Source organism: Monodelphis domestica, chromosome 1 (genome assembly GCF_027887165.1).
Source record: "Monodelphis domestica isolate mMonDom1 chromosome 1, mMonDom1.pri, whole genome shotgun sequence".
Lineage (NCBI taxonomy): Eukaryota > Metazoa > Chordata > Mammalia > Didelphimorphia > Didelphidae > Monodelphis > Monodelphis domestica.
In genome coordinates this window covers 749780866-749793689 of record NC_077227.1, presented here as the reverse complement: position 1 = coordinate 749793689, position 12824 = coordinate 749780866, and the positions used below count along the sequence as shown (strand labels likewise).

Genomic DNA, 12824 nt, shown 5'->3' with positions numbered 1-12824 from the left:
AACAACTTGAGGTTTCAAGTCCCCTCATACTCAGCAAACTGGTAAAGATGATGGAAGGTGGGAATAAATCAGTGTTGGTAGGGCTGTGAAAAGAAAGGTACACTACTAAGTGCCTGTGGATTCAGAAATGGATGAAGAAACTAGAAAGAAGAAATGTAATAAAATTCTACTGTGCAGTAAGAAATGAGCAAGGGGCAAGTAGGGAGCACAGCAGATAGAGTGTCAGTTCTGCAACCAGGAGGATCAGGGTTCAAATCTGGCCTCAGATACTTCCTAGCCAAAGTCGAGTAACCCAGTTACCTAGTCTTTGTTGTTCTTCTGTCTTAGAATTGATACTAGGACATAAAGTAATAGTTTAAAAAACTGAAAAGAGAAAAGAAATGACTGAGAACTTCAGAGAAGCATAGGAAGATTTGTATGCTGATGAAACACCTCCCTCTCTCTTCTGCCTCCCCTCAGTCAAGATAAGGAAGTGGAGAACTGCTCTGACGCAGTTCTGTGTTCAGCACCAAAACGGATCACTGTACTGGAGGTTCTGTTTGATTAGTTCGATTGAGAGGGGCATCAGAAAAGCATTTAAATAGCACCTACTGTGGGCAAAACTATGCTAAGACACCATGTGCAAAACCAGACATGTGTAAGCACATTACTAATATTTTATTTTGTCGGAAGCAAATTTCTCTCCACTACGTTGCCTTTTCTAACGTCATCTCTCAGTGACGTGGAGGTCAAATACCACTGAGTAAATTCGGGGATAGGTAAGTCCTCAGAGAAAGGAAGTTAAAGAACCAAGGAAGCAACGAGATGGGAAACTGATCCCACAGGCACTGCCCCCCTGGGTGGCCCAGACAAATTAAGAAACTATGATTGGTTCCTGATATGTGATGTATGAGAGCTAATAGGTGGACAAAAGAGCTTATAAGTGGTGACCAGGTGGTCTCTGGGATCTTCTGGCTGGAGAGCTGAAGGAACCATTGTCAGAGTTGGCCACAGGCCCATCAAGGCAGCCAATAGATTAAAAAGCTAAGTTTCTCTACCTCTTTCCTGCCTTTCCCTCTCTTTACTACTCCTATAACTTTGACTTAATTTTAAAGTTATTCAGCTACTATCAGCCTCATAGTTTTAATTATTACAATTTGATCCCTGAAACAACCCTGGGAAGTAACTGCTATTATCCCTATTTTACAGTTGAGTAAACTGAGGCAAAGGTTGACTTACCCAGGATCATACACACAGCTAGCGTCTGAAGTCACATTTGCACTCAGGTCTTCCTGACTCCTTGAAATGATTGTGATTAAGATAAAAGGGGCTGATAGGTGTTAAAGTGAATAGAGTACTAGTCCTTGAGTCCTGACGTCAGAAAGGGCCCCAGACACTTACTATCTGTGTGACCCTGGCTAAGTCACTTAACCTTGTTCATCTCAATTCCTGTAAAAGGAGCTCGAGAAGGAAATGGCAAAGCACTCCAATGTCTCTGGCAAGAAAACCCCCAAATGGCCATGACAAAAACAAGAAGCTAGAAGGGGTGTGAATGTATTTAGAGGCCAATAAAGGACTTGGCATTTTGGCTTGGTCTTGGGTCATGAGTAAGGTAGGGGAGGGCATTTTAGTTGGAAGAAACAGCTAATTTGGAACTATACCCAAAGGGTGATAAAAGACTGTCTGCCCTTTGATCCAGCCATAGCACTGCTGGGTTTGTACCCCAAAGAGATAATAAGGAAAAATATGTAAAAAAATATTCATAGCTGAGCTCTTTGTGGTGGCCAAAAATTGGAAAATGAGGGGATGCCTTTCAATTGGGGAATAGCTGAACAAATTGAATATTATTGTGCTAAAAGGAATAATTAAGTGGAGCAATTCCATGGAGACTGGAACAACCTCCAGGAAGTGATGCAGAGCGAGAGGAGCGGAGCCAGGAGAACATTGTACACAGAGACAAACACACTGTGGTATCATCGAACGTAATGGACTTCTCCATTAGTGGTGGTGTAATGTCCCTGAACAACTTGCAGGGACCCAGGAGAAAAAAACACCATTCATAAGCAGGGGATAAACTGTGGGAGTGGAAACACCGAGAAAAAGCAACTGCCTGAATACAAAGATTGAGGGGACATGACAGAGGATAGACTCTAAATGAACACTCTAATGCAAATACTATCAACAAAGCAATGGGTTCAAATCAAGAAAACATCTAATGCCCAGTGGACTTACGCGTCGGCTATGGGGGGTTGGGGGGGGGAGGAAAAGAAAATGATCTATGTCTTTAACGAATAATGCTTGGAAATGACCAAATAAAATATATTTAAAAAAAAAAAAAAGGAAGAAACAGCTAAAGCATGCCCGTCCGTCCTTAGCCTCTCTCTCTCTCACTTTTCTTCCCACTGGTGGTCTCCAAAGCAGTTCAGTGGGACGCATGGACCCAACCAAGGCCAGAGAAAGGGAGCTAGCTGCCTTCGATCTCCCAGCAACACTCTCCACACTGCAAAGAGAGAGAAGCCATGGCCTTATCCTTCCTGCTCTAAAGCCTGTGCACTCTCTGCTCCTAGTAACAGACCCGGCCTTTCTAGTACTCCTGCTCCAGGAATGCAAATGGGGCTTTTTATTGTCAGCCTCTTTTTTGCAAGCCTCAACTTTGTTTCTGGTTTCTCACTCTCCCACCACTCTGCTACTGGAAGCCATTTTTCCTGGCTTCCCTCTTTTCCCTGACAGTTATTCCCTACCCCACCAGCTCTACCTAAGGAGAAGACAACAAAGTTGTGGGGGGATGGGAAGCAATTCCCCTCCCTTCCCTGGGCTTCAAATTAACACCAACTGTCTCCAAAGTCCTTTCCATCTCTACAACTTCAGGATTCTTACAGGTTGGTGGTGTTGTCACGCGCACACACCCCCATTCATTTAAATTCAATAAACATTGATTATTGATTAACTATATGCCACGTTCAAGCACTGTGCTAAGGCTGGGATAAAGCCACACAAGACCTAAGTCTTCGTTCTCCCAGACAGCGGAGTTTACATTCTCTCAAGGGAATGCATCATATGGACACAAAAGAAACACATCAATAGTAAGTCATTTCTAGAGGAAGGGAGCACTGAGTGAGAGCTGAGCAGGGGGTGGGAATCAGGAAGGGCTTCCTGGAGGAGTTAGCCTCTGGGTTTTGTGCTTTGAAGGAAACCGGAAATTCTAAGATGCAAAGGTGAGGACAGATGGCATTCTGGCCTGGGCCTTGTTAGAGCCGAGTTCCCCCAGAACTTTCCTGGGATCCAAGCTTCCCCAGAGGAGCTGTCCCCTAGATGGCAGAGGATGGGTCAGACTCCCCTGATCACTACAAATTCAGACCCTGACAAGCTCTGCGCATTTCTTTCTTCACTTCAGCTCTTCGCTTTCCCCTGTCAGTGAGAAATGAAATCCCAGGTGGAGGCTCTGATTGCTGCCTTCGCCATATTGATGGGACACCCTCGCCTCCAGCGGCCCCTTGCTAGCCTATCCTGCACAGGGCTGTTCTGTATGAGGAAGAAACCCCTCGAGGCCTGGACCTTGCATTATTGCTGCCATAAGAACACTAGAGTTTTCTCTTTTCTCTTCGCCTCAATGAGTCCCCCTTAAGCCCACACCGGCGGGTCTACAAACACAGATCAACATGGCACTCAGGTGGCCCCTTTCCTCCAGGCAGTCTTCTGTGATCACCGGGCAAAAGGCCACCTCCAGCCTTCACCGGAATCTGTTGGCCCCAATTTGTCTCTTCCCATCTCCCATCTCCTGGATCCTCCAAGTCTTAGCCTAGAAGGACTTTCCGTTCCCAAAAGTGGAAAGCAGAGAAGCCGAGCATCAGCTGGTATTTATTAGGTGCCTCCTGTGGTGGGATCTAAAGGGAGAAAATAGTCCCTGCCCTCGGACGCCCAGGACTCCTCTGTGGGCCCCTGAGACACCTTAGAATAATGCGGAAGAGGGAAGGACGCAGGTCACAACCTGAGCGAGGTACAGCTGTCAGAGTTCAGCTTACAGAGAGGAACATGAAGCGGTCCACAACAGGATGTTTAAAAACCCGCCTTCTGTCTTAGACTCAATACTACATCTCCCTTCCAAGCAGAAGAGCCCTGAGGCAACTGGGGTCAAGTGACTTGCCCAGGGTCACAGAGCTAGGCAGTATCTATGGTCACATTTGAATCCAGAAACCCCTATCTCCAGGTCTAGCTCTCTAGCCACTGAGCAACCCAGCTGTTCCTACTAAAACAGAATTTTGAAGAAGCCAAGAACAATTCAGATGAGGGGGAAGGAGAGAATTGTCTAGACACCAAAGTGAATACATAGGGCACCCCACAGACCCCCCCAAAATTTGTTAAACCCTTCCCTTCCATTTTAGAATCAATACTGGGTACTGGCTCTAAAGCAGAAGAGTGGTAAGGGCTAGGCAATGGGGGTCAAGTGACTTGTCCAGGGTCACACAAGTAGGAAGTGTCTAAATCCAGATTTGAACTCAGGACCTCCTGTCTCTAGGCCTGGGGGAACAAGGCTCTCTCTCAGCTGTGCTAAAATGATCAGGGAGTTAAGACTGACAAGGGAAGCCAAGGGCTGCCAACTGACTACATAAGGGAAGAGAGAAGGTGGATGGGATGAGGAGAAGACTGAGCCATGTAGTACCTAGTTCGAGGGGAAACAATAGCACAAATCTGCTGGTTTGCTGAAAGAAGAGCAGGCTGATAAGGGAACTGAAGCTCCTCCAGGCAGCAGGCTGGCCACAGCCAAATGGGACAATCAACAAGGGATGATGGGATGCCACAGGACGGGGCCAAGGTCCGCTTTCCCACTTGGGACTGTCAGAGGAAGCTTGTCTGACAAGGGGCCGACAGCCAGGTTCACGAGGCTCTAAGGGTCTCAGGTCTAGCCACAGGAAAGCATCTCTGAAGGACTTGTCTATGGGTGTGCATGGGGGAAAGGAAGGGAGAAAACCTGGGAGGGCTTCAGGGCTGGTCCACAAACACGAAAGGACTTTCAGGGGACCGCTAGGTCTGAGGGCAGCCAACGGCTGGTTCCTTCTTTCTTGTTCTCACACTCAGTTCTTTTTCTTTTTTCTTAGAAAAACTCTTTGCCTTCTTTCTTAGGTATTGGTTCTAAGGCAGAAGAGTGTATGAGGGCTAAGTGACTTGCCCAGGGTCACACAGCTAGGAAGTGTCTGTGCCCAGGTCCTGCTGACTCCAGGTCTGACTCTCGACCCACTGAGCCATCTAGCTGCCTCTCTCTGTTCTTTTTTAAAATCTGATACCAACAACAAGAAGTTTTTCTTTGTTGTTTCAAGAACAGATTTCCACAGTTGCGCTTTGTGTTGGGTCCCTCCCCGCTCCTGGAGCTCCACGGGTTGTCCATACCTACTACTTCCACATTACTCGTTTTTGTAAGAGAATAATCTTACAGAGCCAGAAGCCCAAACAAGCAGTGCCGGCTGGATCATCTGCTCCCAGCTGCATTCCTCCTCCCCCAGTTCTTTCTCTGGAGGTGGAGAGAGCATTCTTCACCCTAAGTCCCCTCTCAGTTCTTATTAAAGGCATGCATGTAATCGCAGACTGTGGGTACAGGGGCTAAAAACCCACAATCCCTGCCCAATAACCCAGACCCCCAAGCGGCCGGGGCTACTCCTTGAGGAAAGAAGACCCCCTCCAGCAAAGGAAGACCGTTCACTGCCCAGTCTCAAAGGAAGGTCCCTTCCAACCTGATTCTCACCACCATACCAAGGGTGTCATATCTGTGGAGTGCTCCCGTACGGGTCATGTACCTCAGGCTGCTTGGAGGCTTCCCAACATGAGACTATTGGCTTGCTTATCCCCGGATTGCCTGTGGGGCCCAGAAACAGGCACCTTCTAACTAAATAACAGTGGAATGACTGGTGGCAGGGAGGGCTGGCCTGGGCAGAGGGTGTTCAGAAAGCAGCAAATCTGGCAAAGCAAATGCCTAAGATTCAAGGAATGGGTTTAGGTGATCACCCCCAAGGTGAGGCTGGGCCAGGCTCTCTCTTTGGAAACTGATCAAGCAGGCAGAGAAGAGTGCCCTAGAGGGATCATCTCTCCCTGCTTTCCCCACGAAAAAGGGGGTCAGGTGGCAGGGACACTGGTTCTAACTGGAAGACTCTAGTCCAACTATTCTGGAGAACATTTGCACCTGTCTAAAGGGCTATAAAACTATTCCCATCCTTTGACCCATCAATGCTATGGCTAGGTCTGCAATCCAGAGATCAACGAAAAGAGAAGAGGACCCATGGGTGCAAAACCATTTACAGCAGCTCCTGGGGGGATGCCTGGCACTTAGGGAATGGCTGATCAAGTTGTGGTGGACTACTATTGAGAGTTAAGAAAGATGAGCAGGATGGTGCAAAAAAAGAGAGGCTTCCCAAGATCCCTTGCCATCCTTACAATGGCTCCCAAAAAACCTGGAAAGACCTCTGTAAACTGATGCAGAGTGAAGTGAGTAGAACCAGGAGAATGATGGGCACAGTGACAGCAATCTAGTATGGAAGTGTGGCCACTCTGACCAAGGACCCAAGTCAATTTCACCTCCAGAGAGGAACTGGGTACAGACTGAAGCATTTTGGTGAAACTTGACTTTTCTTGGGGGTTCTTTCAGGGAAGTGTTTCATGTGACTTCACATGGATAATTGATATCAAATGGCTTGCCTTCTCAGGGAGAGAGAGCATCTGGAGCTCCATTTTCAGACAATGATTGTTCAAATGTTTTTACTTGTAATGGGAAGATATTTAACTATTTTTAAAATTAGATCCAGGTTCCATTCTCAGTTCTGAAATTTACTATCGGGAGGTGACCTTCTGTGGCCACTCAGCCAGCCTCTCTGGGCCTCAGGGTCCTAACATGTAGAATGAGAGCATTTGACTCAGTGGCTTACACATCCCTTCTAGTTCTAGATCCGAAGTTAGCTGTGAGACTCAGGACAAGTCACTTAAACTCCCCGGGGGGCTTCTGATTCCTCATCTGTAAACTGAGGTGGGCCGGCCTGGATGGCCTTGGGCCTCCTTCCACTCATAAGTTCCGATGAGTGTTTTTCTAAGCTGAAAGTTCCAGATCCGAGGGCTTTCACATAGTAGGTGCTTTGCCCACATTAGCTGGGTTTAAGGAAACTGCTCTGGAAGGCAGCACAGAATTAGAGCCCCAGGTCTGGAGAGAACCCAGATAAGATCAGTTTAGAGTTAAAAAGTTCAGGAGAAAGCCCAAAGGTGAAGCCCACTGGCCCTCCTGGCTCCCCAAGGAGCCAAAGGAGCGGCCGTGCTGGTACCACCCTCAGACAGAAGCGTGTCTGTGGAGCCTGGGAGCTCCCAAGCTGCTCAACCCTCCCTCAGTGTCTGGCCCCTGGGCTCCCCTCAACTTCCCTGCACTAGAAGGGATCTTGTGGCTAGAGTGAGGCAGCACCCTGCAGCCCAGGGAGGAAGTGCATTCCAGAGGGGAAAGCCACTGCGGGCTCTGCCCCAAAGCCAATCCTCAGAGTGGGAGAGTTCAGAAGGATTCCAAGGCCCACCTGCTTGGGGGGTGAGCAGAGGCTTCGGTCAAGGTCCTACACGTACCAAGCAGCAGAGCTCCTCTACCTACTGTGTGCTAACACCTCGGGTCTGGGATTTCTGAAAGTGGGATGGGGACAAGAAGCCTGCACCAAGACAACCAGAGCAGGCTGACACCCTTGGGTGGGGGAGGGAGCGGGCATTGATCAATGTCCCAGCTCTCCCACCCCTTGTCCCCTGAAATTGGCATTAGATGCCCACTCAACTTCACTGGCCTCACACTGGCCATCCCAGTGGCACTAGGACCTTCACTGGCATCTCCCTCCCATCCGGGCCCCTGGTTAAGGCCTTCTCAAAAGAAAGGAGAAGCGAAGAGAGCCCCTTCTCCCCTCGCCCCCAAGTGAAGGGCAGCCATCAAAGAAGGGGCTAATGGCTCGCAGCTGTCCAAGATTAAGTGGCTGAGCAGGGAGCTGCAGACTCTTCTGCCAGATTGTTAACTCTGCCATGGTTGGAAACTCCACACACTGCCCACCCCCACCCACCCCAGATGGTTTTCCAGCCCTGTCCAAAGGGCCACCCAAAGTTGGCCAGGCAGCCTTGCCAAGGAGTCTCCCTCACTTTGGAGGGGGCTTTCCTGGCTGCCTTCCCCCTTTCAGCACACCTGCTCATCTCCATGGCACTGGGGCAGGGTGGCAGTGCCAGCCCAGTGCCCATTTCCCAGGCTCCTTCCGTCTGGGGCTGCCAGGTGACTTACCTCCCTGAGCAGGCCGGCCTTCTTCTTGAGCAGCTCACACTTGCGAAGTTTGCAGATCTGGTGGGTCCTCCGGTTGGTGCAGCTGGTACAGGCCCCACAGTTCTCCAGCCTCCGACAGGGCTCACACATCCCACACCGCTTGCGCTTTTTCCGGCCATCGCCACACCCCCCAGGCTGCTGCTCTGTGCTCCCTGCCACCCCGCTGGGAAGCCCAGGCCCTCTGAAGCTCCCTGGCATCACCTTGCCCTGAGGGAAGTTGGGAAGGCCCGGGGGCTCCTGCTGGACGGGCACTGGCATCTGAAACTGGCTCATAGCACTGCCAGGGCGGGGGGCATAGGATGTGCTGCCAGCGCTTCAGGGAAGGGCCCCTGCACCTGACGTCGGGTCGCGCTGCCTCCTGGGCCACCAGGCTCCTTTCCCAGCGCCACTGCTTTTCACCTTCGGTGGCCAAAGGGGGTCTGGCACAGCCGAGGGCCACTCTCCCACTTGCCAGGGCCCGGGATCTGGGGAAGGAGAGCGGCGGCAGCCTCCCGGGATGGTAGCATTCTGGCCCTAGGTGCTGTCCTTCACCCTCCCCGAGGCAGCGCTGGGCCACCAGGTGAGGAGCATGGACGGGGAGGGAGGGGGAGAGCTTCTCAGCGGGGGTGGGGTCTCTCTTCCAGGAACCAGGATGGAGTAGAACGAAGGTGGTACAGCCTGGGGGAGGAACAGAGAGAGACGTGGTGGGGGGAGAGGCGCATCACCTTGGGAGCCGGGACAACTTTGCCCAGGCTTTTTCCTAATTCCGGAGACAGGCACATGACCCAAGCCAGGCTCCACTCAAACCCTCAGCAGCCGAGGGGGGAGGCACCAATATTTACCAAGGGCCCGGCTCAAAAGTGGGGGGTGGGGAGGTGGGAAGGCTCCGCCCCTTGTGGGAGACTTCCGAGGAAGTTGGGCCCCCAGGAGCCTCCGCCAGCTCCCCGCCCCGAAACTGTGCTGGGGGGTCCCCGGGCCTGCCGGCCTTAGGCACAGCGCGGCTCTCTCGGGCAGAAATGAAAAGTTTTCCTGGAGCTGGAAAGCTCCGAAGGGCTGGAGGGTTTCTGCCCCTCAGCCCAGGCGGAGGTGGGGGGTGGGGATCCCCGGCCCCGAAGCCTAAAGGCCCCCCTCCCTGCCCAGTGCTGGAGCCTTCTGTCTGGCCCCAAGAAGCAGCCCAGGGAGAGGGCGGCTCGGGGCGCGGGGCACGGAGGGGCCAGCCTCGGCGCGCTGCAGCTGCCACCGCCGCCGCTCGGGCTCCTTTGTTCTGGGAACTCGGCGGCGGCGACTCCGGCTCCCGGCGGCTTCCCCCGCCCCCCGCCCGGCGCTGCGCTGCGCTCCCCTCCCTCCCTCCTCCCTCCCCGCCCTGGCTCCGCTACACTGTATCTCTCCCGCAGCGCCCCCGTGCAACAATGTAGCAGCGGCCGCGGCCGCCCCCCAGCCGGGCCGCTCGGGCGGGCCCGGCCGAGCAGGGCTGGGCCGGGCTGCCGCAACCGTCCCCGTCACCTCCCCCGACCCGCCTGCTCACCCCGCTGGCACCGGGCGCAGGGTCGTGCCCCGAGCCCGGTCCCCTCCCCCGCGGCAGCCGGTCTGCCCGGCCGCCTGCTCCCTGGCTCCCGGCCCCTCCTTCCTCCCTCTCCCTCCCCCTCCCCCAGCCCGGAGCCGGAAGAGGACCGACTGCACCGACCTGCCCGCCGCCGCCGCCGCCGCCTCCGGGGCGGGGCACACAAAGGGGGGGCGGAGGAGGAGGAGGCGAGGCTGGGGGCAGGGCTCCGGGCGGCCGGCGGCCGGGGGCCGGGGGCAAAGTTTCCTCGCAGCCACCGAAGCCGCCGCCGCTACTGGCGCCTCCCGGAGTCCCCGGCGCCGCGGGCAAGAGCCGCCCCCAGCCAGGCCGGCAGCCGGAGCCGGAGTCGGAGCGGGAGGAGAGGAGGCGGGGGCCGCGGCGGCTGCGGCGGCGGAGGAGGAGGAAGCGGCGGCGGCGGCAGCAGCAGGGGCAGAAGCAGCAGCGGCGGCGGCGGCGGCGGCAGCGCGAGCTTCCTCGGGACTCCCCGCCCCCCGCGCGCCGCGGCACGTGCTCTCCCGGGGACTCCCCCGCCCGGGACGGCGCACACGTGCGGCTCCTCCCGGGCCCCAGCGGCCAGCGCGCTCCTTCCCCCCCTCGCCCCCCTTTTCTCCTCCCCTCTGCCAGCTGTAGTTGGGAGGTCCCTCCCTTGGAGGAGGGGGAGGGGAGGGAAGGGAGAAAGGGAGGAAATGGGGGCTGGGCCAGGCAGTGCACCTGCCTTGCTTTCCTTTCGCCCCCACACCCCCTCGGTCCGTAAGGTGGAGAAGGGCCCCCGCCCTACCTTCCCTCTCCCGTCCTGACCGTTGTCCCTCCTTCCCATCCAGCTGCTGGTGACCTTTTAGCCTGGCAGCCAGCCCGGTGGCTCGGAGAGGGAGGTCAACCTTGGGCTGCCCAGTCCTGTCTGGGTGTTGGCAGGTGCATCCCCAAGAAAGGACGAGTCCCTTCTGAGCCCTCCTTGTTAGGGGCCCCGGGCCACCCTCTGGGCCTTGCTTCCTGCCAGGCCCCCAAGGGCGAAGGGACCCAGGCAAGACTAAGAGGCGGACTCCATAACCTAGTCCGGAGCCATTTGGACCCGTCCTCCTATCCTGGCAAACTGCTGGACTGTCCCGGGCCTCAGTTTCCCCCTCCAGAGAAACCCAAAGGAGGCCTCCCTGCTTGGGGAAGAAACAGCCCTCCCTGCCTTCAGTAGGGAGCTGGAGATGGAAATTGAGTTCGGGACCTCGCTGCAGCTTAGCGACCCGTCGCACCCCTTAGTGTAGGGTCTCTGGCTGCTGTGGCTTCAAAAGCACTCCTCCGAGGGGGGTTGGGGCAAGCCTGGGTCTCAGGCAGGGCCCGGAAACCTGTCTCCAGAGCCTTGGCGACTTCAAAGGCGAGCCGATCCTGGAAGGCTGTCACAGCGCCGGGGCAGCCAGGGGCAGAGGAGCCTCGGAGGCCCATCTGGGCGCCTTGGGTAGGAATCCCAACCAGCCAGGACCCTCCCGAGCACTCTGAGCAGGTTTCCCCACCTGGAAGCACTGCTGATCACTGGTTAGAGGTGACAGCGACTAAGCAGCCCCGGGGCAGGCCTGCGGCGGGCGGGGACTCTGCCCATCCCAGAGCTTCCCAGCCTCCCAGAACGAATGGCTCGTTCGTTCCCTGAGCCAGCCGCTCGCTGGCTCGCTCGCTCGGCTTCCTCAGCCGCTGGGCCCTCTGCCAGGAAAGGTAATGAAGTTCGGGTCTTTCCCCTCCGGAGCAGATTACTTTGTATCTCCTGGGCGCGGGCTGCGGCGCCGCCACTTAAGCCGGCCAGCATCCTTCTCCAATACAAAGTAGCCTCGTTGAGGGCAGGGCGCGCCCCACTTGTTAGTGTATCTCTGGCCCGCCAAGTTCAGCCGGCTGGCTAGAAGGTCTCGGAGTCAGCCGAGTAGCTGCCCGCCGCCGGCCGCTCTCCAGGCCCTGCTCAGTAGCCCGTTTGCCTCCCTTTGGGGAAGTCGCCTGGTGAAGAAATGAACATGGCAGCAATTGGGGGTTCTTGGCAGCCGGGCAGGAGAAAGGAAGAAGGGGGAGGGGAAGGGCCGGGCCAGGGGGAAGCGGGGCAGCTGGGCGGCTCCCGAGCCAGGTTCCCGGGTAGACGGGCTCAGTCTGGTCGTGCCATAGCTAAGGCCCGGAGCCCTTCCTCCCCACACACCCCCGCCAGACAGGCTGCCCATGGAAAGACTGGACTAACCCTCCAGGCAAAGTGGTGGCAGCCCCTGTGCCAGGCCACAGAGCAGCAGGCTCGCCTCTAAGGAGAGACCAGCCAGCCCCTGGACCCGGAAGGGCCTGTCCCCAGGGGAAAGAGACCCTCCCAATCCCCCAAACAAGAGAGAACTCTTCCACCAAGGATCTAAAGCCCCTGATCCGTCCCTCCACTTCAGCCCCTGTAGCCAGCCACGGAGGCTAGAAAATGACCCTTGGCTATATTCCCTTGTGTGTGTGTGAATAACCCTCACCTTCCATCCATCGGGAAGGCACATTATGTTATGATAACAAGCAGAAGAGCAATAAGGGCTAGGCTAGGGGGCTTAAGTGACTTGCCCAGGGTCACATAGCTAAGGAGTGTCTGAGGCAGATTTGAACCCAGGACCTGCTCTCAATCTACCTGCCTTGGGTATAGAATGTTCTATTCACTAGAATCTCTCTGAAGCCAAAGAGAGCTCCCAGGGCACTGCAGTATGAGGATGGGGGGGAGGGGGGGAGTTGGGAGAGCTGGCCAGGACTGACCTGAGCCAAATCATCCCCTTCCCTTGGCCTCTATCTCTTCATCTGGAAAGTGGGGATAATAGCAATTGTACTGGGTGGTTGAAGGCCGAGTACCTGATTCACTCTTAGCCCTCTAAGTGAAGGGCCATCCCTGCTGCCGCCACCCTCAGTATCCCCAGAGCCGACCGGGTTCCAGTCAGCTCCAGGCCTGCTTACTTTCTCCCTTCCTCGGCTCCTCTGGCTGTGAAGGCCAGGCTTGAGCTCCTCATCAGGAGC

The 12824-nt window shown here is 55.2% G+C and overlaps 1 protein-coding gene across 3 annotated transcripts in view; it reads right to left on the bottom strand.

Moving 5' to 3' along the window:
• The window catches only part of TET3 (tet methylcytosine dioxygenase 3), a 109357-nt gene extending 99266 nt beyond the window's left edge, over positions 1-10091 (bottom strand). For 2 of the 3 annotated variants that reach the window (XM_056814682.1, XM_056814687.1), the window contains exons 1-2: positions 9954-10091; positions 8252-8947 (exon numbers count right to left, since the gene is read on the bottom strand). In XM_056814682.1, coding sequence (XP_056670660.1) covers positions 8252-8563 — 312 coding nt within the window. In that variant the 5' untranslated portion in view covers positions 8564-8947; positions 9954-10091. Of the gene's footprint in view, positions 1-8251; positions 8948-9794; positions 9918-9953 lie in introns of those variants that run through there. The other variant, XM_056814684.1, reaches the window with a different exon arrangement.
• Between the last annotated feature and the right edge of the window lie 2733 nt (positions 10092-12824).